The sequence below is a fragment of the Paramisgurnus dabryanus genome, chromosome 2, assembly GCF_030506205.2.
Source record: "Paramisgurnus dabryanus chromosome 2, PD_genome_1.1, whole genome shotgun sequence".
Lineage (NCBI taxonomy): Eukaryota > Metazoa > Chordata > Actinopteri > Cypriniformes > Cobitidae > Paramisgurnus > Paramisgurnus dabryanus.
In genome coordinates, this window is record NC_133338.1 from 21408032 (window position 1) to 21421630 (window position 13599).

The window sequence follows — 13599 nt, forward strand, 5'->3', positions numbered from 1 at the left end:
ACAATTAAAGTATTTTTTTCTAGATTGATCAGAAATAAAAAAAGATATTGTTCTAATGTCTTACAGGAAATTTCACTGATGGCTTTGTACACATGTTCAATCTTATCTCTCTTCTTTCTCACTCTCTGTTCTGCAGGTATGCCAAGGTTTATTACGAGCACACAGAGACTTCCACGACACCAAGCAGAGCATCACACGCCTTTGGATTCACGAGTGCTTCAGGTACAAGGCATAGACACACATGCACATAAGGGTGGGTTGCACCAACAAGGATTAAATTAAGCAGAGTTTAGAGCTAATCTAGGGTTTGTTGATTTTAGTTTAATTTTAATTCGAGTTTTGTTGCACAACTTAAATTTAAACACAGATTAACAAATCTTAGATTAATACTTTAACCTGTATTGAAAACAGCAACGTTGTTGACGTTGTCATTCAAAAAGGAATAAAACAGTTTATGCAGGCAAAGGTAATCTAATTTTTTTATTATAAATCACCTACATACATCGTAATCTAAAGGGCTGATTCAAATAAAAACATATGACGATCTATTAAAACAATCTATTGTATTGATTAACGGAGCAGTGTGGCAGGAAATATTGTAAGGTTCAGATATTGTTATATAATGAACAAGATGTAGGCTACAGACGCATTTGTCATGAAGTACCGCTGTATGTTCATTCACTGGCTTTCAGTTTCTGACTGGAGTGCGCCTGACAGAGGAGAAGCGCATAAGAACATAGGTAGTGTTAATAATCTTTTGAGATGTTATAATAAACGCATCTTTGAATACGCCACCACGCTCGCAGTGTCTGTTTCTGTGCCCGGTTGCATGAAACCCCTTAAAGGAATATTCCATTTTCTTAAAAGAAAAATCCAGATAATTTACTCACCACCATGTCATCCAAAATGTTGATGTCTTTCTTTGTTCAGTCGAGAAGAAATTATGTTTTTTGAGGAAAACATTGCAGGATTTTTCTCATTTTAATGGACTTTAATAGAGCCCAACATTTAATAACTAACTCAACACTTAACAGTTTTTTTCAACAGAGTTTCAAAGGACTATAAACGATCCCAAACGAGGCATAAGGGTCTTATCTAGCGAAACAATTTTCATTTTTGACTGGAAAAAATAAATATGCTCTTTTAAACCACAACTTTTCGTCTAGGTCCGGTCCAGGGAGGTAACGTGTTACATATATAAAACGCACATTTGCGGACCATTGTAAACAATAAACTGACACAAAGACATTAATTAGCATCATTCCACATACAACAACGTCGGAAAGGTCCTCTTTCAACACACTTGTAAACACTGGGGTGGAGTTTCGTGTTCGTCTTCTGTGACCTCTTGACGTCATGACGTATTGCGTGGGGTCACGCTGCCGCATCACGACCGGATCTAGACGAGAAGTTGTGGTTTAAAAGTGTATATTTTTTATTTTTCTTGTCAAAAATGACAATCGTTTTGCTAGATAAGACCCTTATGCCTTGTTTGGGATCGTTTATAGTCCTTTGAAACTCCGTTGAAAAAAACTGTTAAGTGTTGAATTAAGTATTAAATGTTGGGCTCTATTAAAGTTCATTAAAATGAGAAAAATCCTGCAATGTTTTCCTCAAAAAACATAATTTCTTCTCGACTGAACAAAGAAAGACATCAACATTTTGGATGACATGGTGGTGAGTAAATTATCTGGATTTTTCTTTTAAGAAAATGGAATATTCCTTTAAGTGAGGGTTTCCCTGAGGGAGAAACTGCGAGCTTTGTAACAAAGCTCTTAAAGGCGGAGTCCATGATGTTTGAAAGCCAATGTTGATATTTGAAATCACCTAAACAAACACGCCCCTACCCCAATAGAATCTGGACCTTCTGTTGATAGACCCGCCCCACACATACGCAACCCGGCATTTGATTTGATTTGATTGGCTATAAGTGTGTTTTGGTAGTCGGCCCGTCTCCTTTTTCAAAGCGTTTTTCAAACATCGTGGACTCCGCCTTTAACTGTCACCCTTACCTAAGTGTTTATACTAAGTATTTAACGATAGTCTCTGTCAAAACATGGCAGCGGAGAAGTGATTGCTATAGTTACAAAATCTCACAGCGTCAACAAATCGACGCACGCGGCTCAACAGATGTCGGATTTGTGTACAATGAAGCATCGCAAATAACCGACTGTAAAGTTGCGCATGTATAAAACCTCCAAGTAATTCAAACTTGAAGCACTTTAGATTGACGGACGATCAAACAGATATTCTCATAATAAATATGCATCACTTTTCTCTAATGGATTATTTCGATCGTTAGAAATGCGCGTTGGTACTTTATTTTTTAAAATAACCATAAAATCAGCCATTGGGTGTGACGTTAAGGGACCTGTTATAGTCCCTTAAGTTTTTAAGGGAAAATGGGACTTAAGGACTTTGTAGCAACGCATAGTAGAACTTAGGGCGCACTCACACTATCCAAACCAAACCGCGCTCGGCGCGTTTGACCCCCAAAGCCTGGTTTGTTTGACTAGTGTGATCGCTCTGTTCCGTGCCCGGGCGCGGATTGGTTAATCGTGCCGCGGCTGGGTTGAAGAGGTGGGCCGGATGGCGGTTCACTTGTGCTCAGGCGCGGCTGTGGTGTAAGCACAATCGTGCCTGAGCGCGATTCAAAAGGTGAAGACGTCAGTTGCGCGACCACTCACCATCTGCCTCCGTAAAAACCTTTTGATGCGCGCAGGTGGGTTATGTGAATGTCCGAGCTGCACACGTGACAGATCATCTAAGCAATATGATGACATGTGAGAGGGCTGTCTGTAATCGCGCACCAAACGACTCCGAATAAAAAACACAGACTTATCATTACGGTGGGTTCCAGTGTTAAGAGAGCGCTTTACTTACTGCTTTTTCAAAACAATCGCATCTTAATGACGAAAGCGCGCCCGGACTCGCATCGATAAAAGTACAGTGTGAGTGCGTGCACCTGGTGGAGTAGGCAGGGGTGACAATCGCGCTGGGGCATGGTTTGGTTTGGTTTGGTTTGGATAATGTGAGTGCGCCCTTAGGGTAATACTTTAGCATTTAAGGGTAAATACTTATTGACAGCCTTATGGGTCACTTAAGGGTTTTTCTTGCAACCCATTTTTTATTAGGATACCTTTAACCTTATATTTAAGGGATTTCTTAGCTTAAGGACTTTCATGCAACCGGGCACTGATGATTTAGCCACACATTCAATTGGAAAAATTGAATTGGAAATTATTTAAACCTCCTCAAATAATCTCGATTTACTGTAAGATTAAAACCTGGATCAAAATGATAGTTTAAATTTAACAGGTTTGGTGCAATGGAAATAATAAAAAAGCTTTGATTTCAACCAGATTTAGGCCTAATCCTTGTTGGTGCAACCAACCCTAAGTGTGTTGAATAAAGAAAAGACATGGGTTTTGTTTGTGTGTTTTAGGGTCTTCTCTGACCGATTGGTGGATCATGGAGATATGGAGACATTTGTGGGGCTTTTGTCAGAAAAGCTGGCTTCACACTTTGATGTTCCTTACCACACCATCTGCCCCAACAAACAGACCCCCATTTTTGGTACACATATGCCCATGCACTGCTAATTTATGTTTCAATTGAGTTATTGACCTTAACCTTTTAATTTATAGTACTGTACACTATATAGTATGTGTCATAGTATGACATATTTTAATTGGTATAGATCTTAAAATGGAGTGCAAAGTGCATGGTTAATTCAACATGAACAACATACTTTGTTACTGAATGTATCTCAGCATATTGGACAGTCTGTAGAGTTTGTCAGATTTAATTTGCTATGTGTGCGTCTGAAATAAAAACCCTGAATTTGTGCTGTAGGGGACTTCCTGAGGGAGCCACATGTGTATGAGGACCTAATGGACTTTAAGGCTCTCAAGGCGTATATGGAGATTCAGCTGGAGGACTATAACCTCACACCTGGTGTGGTTCCCATGAACCTGGTGCTCTTTAGAGATGCAATAGAGCACGGTAAGAGCATGGCCACAGCACAATCCACCAAAGGCAGACATTTGGGGTTGCTGTTGTGCAGTTTAGGGGTTACGGATCCGTACTCCTCAAGATATCTCCATTGTGCTCTTGAACAAGGAACCTAACCTCAGAGTGCTCGAAGGGGCACTGTCTCTTCCAACTCGACATGTTGCCATTCTTTGGTGATGTTATATAAAGTTTCATAAAAGAAACAAATTCCACTGGCCCTGGTTGTGCGGTGATAAATAAAGGTTCTATTCTATCGAAATCATTCATATTCATGGCACAGTTGCTCTCATTGCTTGGTTACCAACACATAACAATACCCATAATTCAATGCACACTCACAAGTCCCATAATTCAGTGACCAATCTGCTGCTCAGTCAAACTACAGTTCCCATTCACTACTCATAAAAATACAACTTTTCTCAAAATCACATGCACTTCAGTCCTCGGATCCCCCACTAGCATGAATAATTACGCCTCTCATTCCCACAAAGAAGAACTCGGGCGCATTACAAACCCCTCAGTGGGGAGAATAATTAGGCGGCTGGTCCCACAGCCTATATGTCAGTCATCTGCATACACGCATTTACTGTCAAACACGCATATAAGAATGCTTTATTTCCATCCGCTCTCTCACACACACACCTCGCTTTGGCATTAAATCAGTCTCTTATTCAGTTAGGTGAATGCATCCCACACGTCACAATCCCTTAGCTCAATGACACGCTGCTGTGCGTAACTGATTGATTACGAAATGAGCAAGTATAACGTATATATTTATGAGCATATGCATTGACTAATTATAATCACTGACTGTAAGTTTGCCCGCAAGAATTATGTTCATGTGCATGTGTGTATTTTTGTGTGCATTAACATGTTTGTAATTGTTGCATTGACCAAATTACACGCGTAATTCATGCATAATGGTGGTAATGATGGAAACAGAGCCCTCTCTCTGCCCCCTCAGTATCGCGGGTGGTACGTGTGATCAGTCAGCTCAGAGGAAACATGTTGCTGGTTGGCATCGGAGGCTCAGGCAGGCAGAGTTTAACTAGGCTTGCTGCCTTCATCTGCAAGTTTACAGTCTTCCAGGTGGAGGTCACCAAACAGTACCGCAAACAAGAGTTCAGAGAAGGTGAGTTCTGCAACCATTTAACCCTTTCAAAGCCACTTACAGTGCATTCAGTGTATGGAACCCATGACCTTGGTATTGCAAGCACTAGGGTTTCCAAGTTGACTCTTGGAAACAAAATCAAAAACCTCCCAAAATATCTGTGTCATCACTGCTGACACAAATGACTTATATTAAAGGGATAGTTTACCCAAACATTCTGAAGAAAAAAAAACAACCAGAGGACCCATCGACTTCCATAGTATTCTTTTTTCCTACACTGGAACTCAGTGGGGCCTCAGATCGGTTTGGTTACAAACATTTCTCCAAATATCTTTCTTTGTGTTCATCAGAACAAAGAAATTTATACAGGTTTGTAAAAACATGAAACTGAGTAAATGATGACAGATGGAAGAACTATTTATGTTATTAGAAACACTTTGGAAAAGGGAGTCGGGCAGAGCACCAAAACACACTTGTAGCAGTAAGGGGCGTGTCTACTAACTGACATCGTTGCCTGGGTTGCATAAATGTGGGACGGGTCTATCAAAAGAAGGTCCAGATTCTGTTGGGGTTGGGGCGTGTTCGTTTAGGGGATTTCAAATGTCAACGTTGGCTTTCAGAGATCGTGCACCCCGCCTTTAAGTCACCATGAAATCTCAAGCTGATCCATACTGGTCAGTGCTAGTCTGGTTTAGTTGAAGGCCAAGAGCCAAACTAAACTAGTAATGGTGATCTATCGGCATGGTCTAACTAGTTGAGCTCCTTGACCAATCTGGTTTGGTTAGTAAAGATCACCTGCTCTTCAAACCAGCATTCCATCCAGGGGACCAGTATCCAAACCAACTATGCTGTTTTTTTTTTTCAGAAATATCATTACATGCATAACTGTAGATGTGAAGTATGACCAAGTAAAGCAGCATTGCGTACAGTAGCTGTTTTAATCAAAAAAACCAATAAGGTTTTTTATAAATATTTATATACGTTTATTATAAATATATACATTTATAAATGTGTCCTGTGACGTGTTATGCAGAATGAAATCTCCTCAGGTTATGTAAATGTCCCACCATGCTGTAAGACCAAATAATCTGTTGTTATGCATAAGTGCAGATATCTAAGCGGCGGATAACACTAAATGCGCTTTAAACACTTAAAGAGCACCAATTATCCGATTCACGATTTTACATTATCTTTGGTGTATAAGTGTGTATTAGTACATGTTATCGATATGTAAAAGGTACAAACCCAAAGTAAACGATAACGCGAGTTATCGTCTCCAACGTAAATCTCTTTTCTTGGACTGCAACAAACACACGGATTGTAGGCAACAGTTTACTTCCTGGGATTGGTGACACACGCTGTTTCTGAATTTCTGATGTTAATCTGGAGTACCTATTGAGTAGTATTACATCCTTTATATCTCCGAAGAGTCTTTAGTTTAATCAGATTTATTAAAGAAATATTAGCTTTACCGAATCTTTCCAATAACGTACGAAAAAATGAAGAAGGAGGAGTTACTGCCGCGAGTGGAGCGAGTACGAGTCATGCAACACTATACAACACATAACTTATGATTCGCTACATGTTCGTGTCATTTATATAATATGCACGCGACTTTTTCCAACATAAGACAGAAGTCTTACTTACCGCATGCAACTCATGACCCGGTTCAGAAAATCCAGTAGTGAAAATAGCCCACTGCTGTAAATGCATTCTTTGTGATCCGCCCCTAACACATTTCCTCTCCCCATGCAGATATTAAAAAGCTCTATCGATTGACCGGAGTGGAAAACAAGCCAACTGTGTTCCTATTTAATGACACACAGATCGTAGATGAGTCCTTTCTTGAAGATATCAACAACATCCTGAGCTCAGGAGAAGTGCCCAATCTTTATAAACCAGATGAACTTGATGAGGTTTGTGCATGTTATACATTTGTAATGGATCTGACTGTAGGCATGTGTTTCATAATAAATGGTAGTCACAGTGGATCTGTTTTGTTTGTATAGATCCAGAACGCTCTCTCAGACTCTGCCAGGAAGGACAATATCCTGGAGACTCCAGACGCCATGTTTAACTACCTGATTGAGCGAGTTCGAAACAACCTGCACATTGTGCTGTGCATGAGCCCTGTGGGAGATACATTCAGGTGCTCCATTAACTTTTCATTTCAGAGTGGTCTGCTTTATTAACGTAACCAAAAATTGCATTTGCACTAGCGTAAGCTTGCAGTAAAGAAATAAGGTCATCTATATCAGTTAGCAGTGCATAAACTAAAATAGTTCAAGCGTATACTGCTGTATGAATTTATTTAGAAAAGAATAAATGAAAACAGTCCCATTAAACAAGTCATTAAGTGTAAAGGAAAGATAAAAAATAATATAGTTTAGAGAAAATGACTCATTCATATTGTGGCAGAAAATGTATTATTGAAGCCTTACTGTGTTTCATCTCTTTTTTTTTTATCTTGTCTGTGTCAGATATATATTTAATGGAAATACAAATCCTTGGACCGACATGTTCGTACCCTACCATTGCATTCAGTGTCTCCACAAATAAAATCTCATGTGCATAGATTTAATATAGCTGTCGGTAATACAGCTCACATGCACGCCTACTGCTTTTAATCTAACATGCTCAAATTTCTCAGTCGGTCTTGATTTTCATACCAAGACTGAGATCCATCCTGTGGCTTCTTATATGGCTTAAGAAGTCTCGTTTCACAGCGAGCGCCGCGAACGCCAACATACGGTTTAAAGAAACCGGCTCGCACACAATATAATTGCTCATGAATCAACTGATGACTCAGTTCAGAGTGGATGAGAGTTACAGCTGTGTGAAATTAGAGGGAACGACAGGAGAAAACCTTTCTTCTTGTGTCATTTCACACACATCAGAAAGACAAAGCTCTGCTCCGCATCTGCAATCCCTTTACTGCATGCTGTTGGAAAGTTATTTTCAAATGTTTGTATAATGAATGTGGTAAATTAGGCTTATTTCTCTCCCTCTCCTTCTGTTTACCTCTCTGTCTTCGGCTTGCTGTGTCTCACTCAATTTCAGCTTTAGTAGGTTTATTGGCTTGACGGACAACGGTGCGTTTGTATTGCCAAAGCAATAGCACGTTAGCCGCAAACTATAGTTATAGTTTTTGCCAAATCAATAGTGATAAAAAGGGCAATAAAAATAGCAAAACCTAGACATGGTAAATTGCTCATTGGCCCCCAGACAATAGCATGCAAAAGCATATTCCCTCTGTGTTCACGCCTGTCACACTTCTAGCACCAGAGAAACATTCATGGGAAATGTTCCTGTTAATCGCTCATTTGCATCTGCTGTCACTTTAAAAGAGGCCGTTGTGTGTAACGTGACCTGCAGGGCTTTGAGTCATTAAATGTGACAATCTGAATCTTAAAGGAGACATTTCACAAGATGTTTTTAAGATGTCAAATAAATCTTTGGTGTCTCCACAGTACGTATGTAAAGTTTTAGCTCAAAATACCCCACTGATAATTTGTTTTTGCATGTTAAAATGTCACTTTGTGAGCAAAAATGGGTGTTTTCTTTAAAATGCAAATACCTCAATGCAAGTGCTGTGGTTGGATAGTGCAGATTAAGGGGCGGTATTATCCCCTTCTGACATCACAAGGGGAGCCAAATTTCAATTACCTATTTTTTCACATGTTGGCAGAGAATGGTTTACCAAAATTAAGTTACTGTGTTGATCTTTTTCACATTTTCTAGGTTAATAAAAGCACTGTGGACCCAATTATAGCACTTAAGACATGGAAAAAGTCTGTTTAAAGTCTAAACATGATAATTTTTTTTATTTCAGGACATAAAAATGTTTCAATATAGATCAAACGCAGTTTGAATGAAATAGCTTCTATTTGAAACATACCCCACATATGTGTGTATTTAGGAATCGTATTCGGCAGTACCCAGCACTGGTGAACTGCACCACTATAGACTGGTTCTGCGAATGGCCACGTGATGCTCTGTTGGAAGTGGCAGAGAGATGCTTGGATGGCATTTCTCTGGGGAACGAAGACAAGGTGAGATACATTAAAGTCCCACTGTGGTTTTATTGTTGTTCATATGTCCATGTGATGTTTTAATATGCTTTAAGACAAACAATGTTCAAGTTCATCATTCAACACAAGTGCTTAATAATAATAATAATAATTCCTTACATTTATATAGCGCTTTTCTCAGTACTCAAAGCGCTTTACATATGAATGAATGGGGGAATCTCCTCAACCACCACCAATGTGCAGCATCCACCTGGATGATGCGACGGCAGCCATATTGCGCCAGAACGCCCACCACACACCAGCTTATTAGTGGAGAGGAGACCAAGTGATACAGCCAATTAGTATAAGGGGATGATTAGTAGGCCAATGGGCAAGTTTGGCCAGGATGCCGGGGCACACCCCTACTCTTTTTCGAAGGACATCCTGGGATTTTTAATGACCACAGAGAGTCAGGACCTCGGTTTAACGTCTCATCCGAAAGACGGTGCTTGTTGACAGTATAGTGTCCCCATCACTATACTGGGGTGTTAGGAACCACACAGACCACAGGGTGAGTACCACCTGCTGGTCTCACTAACACCTCTACCAGCAGCAACCTGGTTTTCCCAGGTGGTCTCCCATCCAAGTACTGACCAGGCTCAGCCCTGCTTAGCTTCAGTGGGCAAGCTGTCTTGGGCTACAGGGTGATATGGCTGCTGGTTTAAAATGTTATGAGGAATAATTAAACAAATGTTACCTTACATTTTACCTTAAAAATTAGTATTTTATAATAATAATAAAAATAATAATATTTGAATATTTGACATCTCATTCCCGCATTTTAAAATCGTTTTGTTTGCAACATCACACGTAACCAATCACATTTGAACTCACACATGCTAAACTTACGTGCATGTATAAACTGCTAAAAACATTTAGGGCTCTATCATATATACCAGGGGTGGCGAACGTCGGTCCTGGAGAGCCGCAGTCCTGCAGAGTTTAGCTCCAGCTCTAATCAAACACACCTGAAAAGGTAATCAAGGTCTAAAGAGTTACTAGAAACCTTCAGACAGGTGAGGTTTAATCAGGGTTGGAGCTGAAAACTGCAGGGCTGCGGCTCTCCAGGACTGACGTTCGCCACCCCTGATATATACACTTGACGCAATGCAGCGCAATGCGCGACGCAAGTATCTTTTGCTAGTTTCAACCTGGCACATTTATTATTTTCATGTTTATAGCCACGTTGTTTAAATAGCAAATGTATTTGTGCCCAATTTTGCGCCCATGGGCTTTCTAGTCTGAAAAAAGGTGTGTTCAGGTGCACTGTTGGCGCATTGCTATTTTGAGCCTAAATTAGACTATGCCATTGACCAACAAAAACATATAAATGGGACGACAACGCACGTTTTCTTATCACACACATGAATGCGCAACAGCACACAAACGTTTTTAAATATGAAAAATTAAATGATTAAAATGTAAAAGATTATTTTTGAGTCTCTTGGACATAAATGAGGACCGATTATGAGATGTTAGAAGGCGCAAAGAGCTGCTTCACCTGTAGCCTGGTAAGTAATTTAATGTTTTGCTTTAAACAAATGGAAATATTACATCTATTTTTAAATGTTTTTTTTTAAATGCTACCCCAACGATTTATTGTATATGATGACTTTGTACCTGTGGATATGAAGAGATGAGAGCCGTTTTTAAGTAATGCTTTTTAAAAAACACTCACACGCTGTTCGAGTTCCGAAACGTTTCGGCACACATTTGTAAATTCTTTATCTCCTGTTTGTTACAAATAAAGAAGTTTTGGAGTACAAACCTTTTCTTGCATATTTGTAAATATTTTTTTGAGATTACATTGATCATGTAGGCTATCCATACATTTTCAGCAAATAAAAGCCTGCTAATTTTACTTCCATGACTGAAAAAAAAACGACTTTTAATAAAAAAAAAAAAATTTGAATACAAATAAAAATGACGAAATTTTTTAACATCAATCTTAAACTTGTGGTCTTCTTCATCCGCTTAGATTTTCAGTTTACAAATTCCGCCATCTAAATAAGGAATCAGCATGGTGCCAGCGCAACTGGCTTTTAAAGAGGATGAGAGCTGAGACTCTTATTGGTTTATTGAATGTTACGCCCAAAACACACCCATTACTCATTACGAGAATAGGAACAACCCTTTTAGACTGTACGCTTAGTGCACAAACCATTTTTTCTTGTTGTTAAGTTAGTAAAAGTGCATTCGGATTCTCGCTGCGCTTTAGAGAATGCGCTTAGATTGTTAAAATAGGGCCCTTAGAGCTGCAAACGCGCAGTTTCGTCAGTTATGTGTCTGAAACTACAGAATTTAGCATCTTTTTACGTGTACGAAATGGTGGAGGGCGGGTACTGATTCGCATATTCATATCTATGGTTCGAGCTGTGTGGTTGAGTGGAAGCGGAGGGAAGCACTTTTAAAGCATGTAGAAATTACTATCACAGAAAAACTTTATCAGTATCTAAAACTTACTAGTATGATGCTCAAAGATGAGTTTTAAGTGATACAATTATCGGCTACAAGGAAACAAAATACAGACTAAAGAATTTTTGGATGGCATCAGTACCTGACCCAACATTTTCCTTACATTGTATATGAATCCGGTGTCAGCGACACTCACTTATTTGTAGTCTTTGCGAGGTGCTGCATGTTTAAGTGGCTGTTAAATATTGAATCATTCATGAAGGTTAATTAAATTTCAAGTGATGCGATTCATCAGGAGTCTCTTTTGCTCTATTACCGTATCCTTCAGCGCTGTAAGAATCTCCTGTTGCCTTTGTGAGCCATTTTTCCTTTTTGCTCACTGATCTACCGTACTAACCAGCGAGCTTTTTTAGTAATACGTTTTAGTCTGTTGTTAGGATTAATGTGGGTTTAGGGTACTTCTGTCGTGACTTTGTGCGAGGTTTATTATAAACTGAGACTAGCACAACTTGTCCCAAGTCATTTCTCTGGTGGCTTTGCAGATCCAGACTAACATCGCAAGTATCTTTGTGACCGTGCATCAATCCGTGGCCCAGTTCTCTCAAAGGATGAAAGTAGAACTGAAGAGACACAATTACGTCACCCCCACCAACTACCTGGAGCTGGTATCTGGATACAAGAAGTAGGAATCTTTCAGTTTCACCTTCCTGTATTTTTTTCAAATGGGAAGATTTAATGAACATTATACTTTCCTGTTTCCATTCACTCTTGTTTGTCCTTGGAAAACTTCTAAACTAAGTTAAATAAAGTCCATTTACATGTTTTCTTCTTTCAGGTTGTTGTCTGAGAAGCGCGCTGAGCTTGGAGAGCAGGTGTCTAAGCTGAGGAATGGTTTGTTTAAGATCGACGACACGCGTAGTAAGGTGGAGGCCATGTCCGTAGAGCTGGAAGATTCCAAGAAGAAAGTGGCCGAGTTCCAGAAACAGTGTGAGGAATATCTGGTTGTCATTGTTCAGCAGAAGAGAGAGGCGGATGAACAGCAGAAGGTATGGTTTTGTGTTTGTTTGTCTTTGTTATGTATACGTACTTGATTGTTAGCTGTGTGTCCTGATGTTTCAGAGCATCTGGAGTGTTTGTGTGTGGTTTTTATTCTTGATATGTGTTTGGTAGGGTTGCATTTGTGTGATATTTATAACCCTCTAGGAATGTCAGCACTGTGTTTGTTACCGTTTTTTTTTGTGTGTGTAGGCGGTGGGCGCTCACAGTGAGAAAATAGAAGCAGAGGAAATCAAATGTAAGGCCATGGCAGAGAACGCTCAGCGAGACCTGGATGAAGCTCTACCTGCTTTAGAGGAAGCAATGAAGGTGTGACGCTACATTCATATGACTTTCATTGTATTGTGTAATTATTAGGTTTGTGACTTATATGTACAATCAGCTTCATAAATAGGGAACAAAAGCACATTTTGTGTTATTTAAGTTGTTTAACAACATATATTCCAGTAACAGTTAAAGTGCACATTCTCAGCTTTACTTTTGTTGATCTGGCCACCAGTAATGTTCCTCCTATCTGACTGATGTACTGATTGTGTTTTTGAATCTTTAATATGGTCTGTATAACTTGCATGGAGATCTCCCTGAACCAAATCATGTTGATTCACAGCAAATACAATCTTAAAGGGAACATTTCTCAAGACTTTTTAAGATGTCACATAAATATTTGGTGTCCCCAGAGTACGTATGTTAAGTTTTAGTTCAAAATACCCCACAGATAATTTATTATAACATGTTAAAATTGCCATTTTGTAGGTGTGAGCAAAAATGTGACATTTAACGTGTCCTGTTAAATGCAAATGAGTTGATCTCTGCACTAAATAGCAGTCCCGTGGTTGGATTGTGCAGATTAAGGGGCGATATTATTCCCTTATGACATCACAAGAGGAGCCAAATTTCAATGACTTATTTTTTCACATGCTTGCAGAAAATGTT

General features: G+C 39.4%; 1 protein-coding gene and 1 pseudogene across 1 annotated transcript in view; one reads left to right on the forward strand and one right to left on the reverse strand.

Annotated features, from left to right (window-relative positions):
• The window catches only part of LOC135730616 (dynein axonemal heavy chain 2-like), a 154444-nt gene that overhangs the window by 96850 nt on the left and 43995 nt on the right, over nucleotides 1–13599 (forward strand). The window contains exons 36-45 of the mRNA XM_065248516.2: nucleotides 137–222; nucleotides 3446–3576; nucleotides 3856–4005; nucleotides 4979–5146; nucleotides 6881–7041; nucleotides 7135–7274; nucleotides 9045–9177; nucleotides 12153–12292; nucleotides 12446–12656; nucleotides 12859–12975. Coding sequence (XP_065104588.1) covers nucleotides 137–222; nucleotides 3446–3576; nucleotides 3856–4005; nucleotides 4979–5146; nucleotides 6881–7041; nucleotides 7135–7274; nucleotides 9045–9177; nucleotides 12153–12292; nucleotides 12446–12656; nucleotides 12859–12975 — 1437 coding nt within the window. The remainder of the gene's footprint in view (nucleotides 1–136; nucleotides 223–3445; nucleotides 3577–3855; nucleotides 4006–4978; nucleotides 5147–6880; nucleotides 7042–7134; nucleotides 7275–9044; nucleotides 9178–12152; nucleotides 12293–12445; nucleotides 12657–12858; nucleotides 12976–13599) is intronic.
• On the reverse strand, nucleotides 9740–9856 carry LOC135730905 (5S ribosomal RNA; annotated as a pseudogene).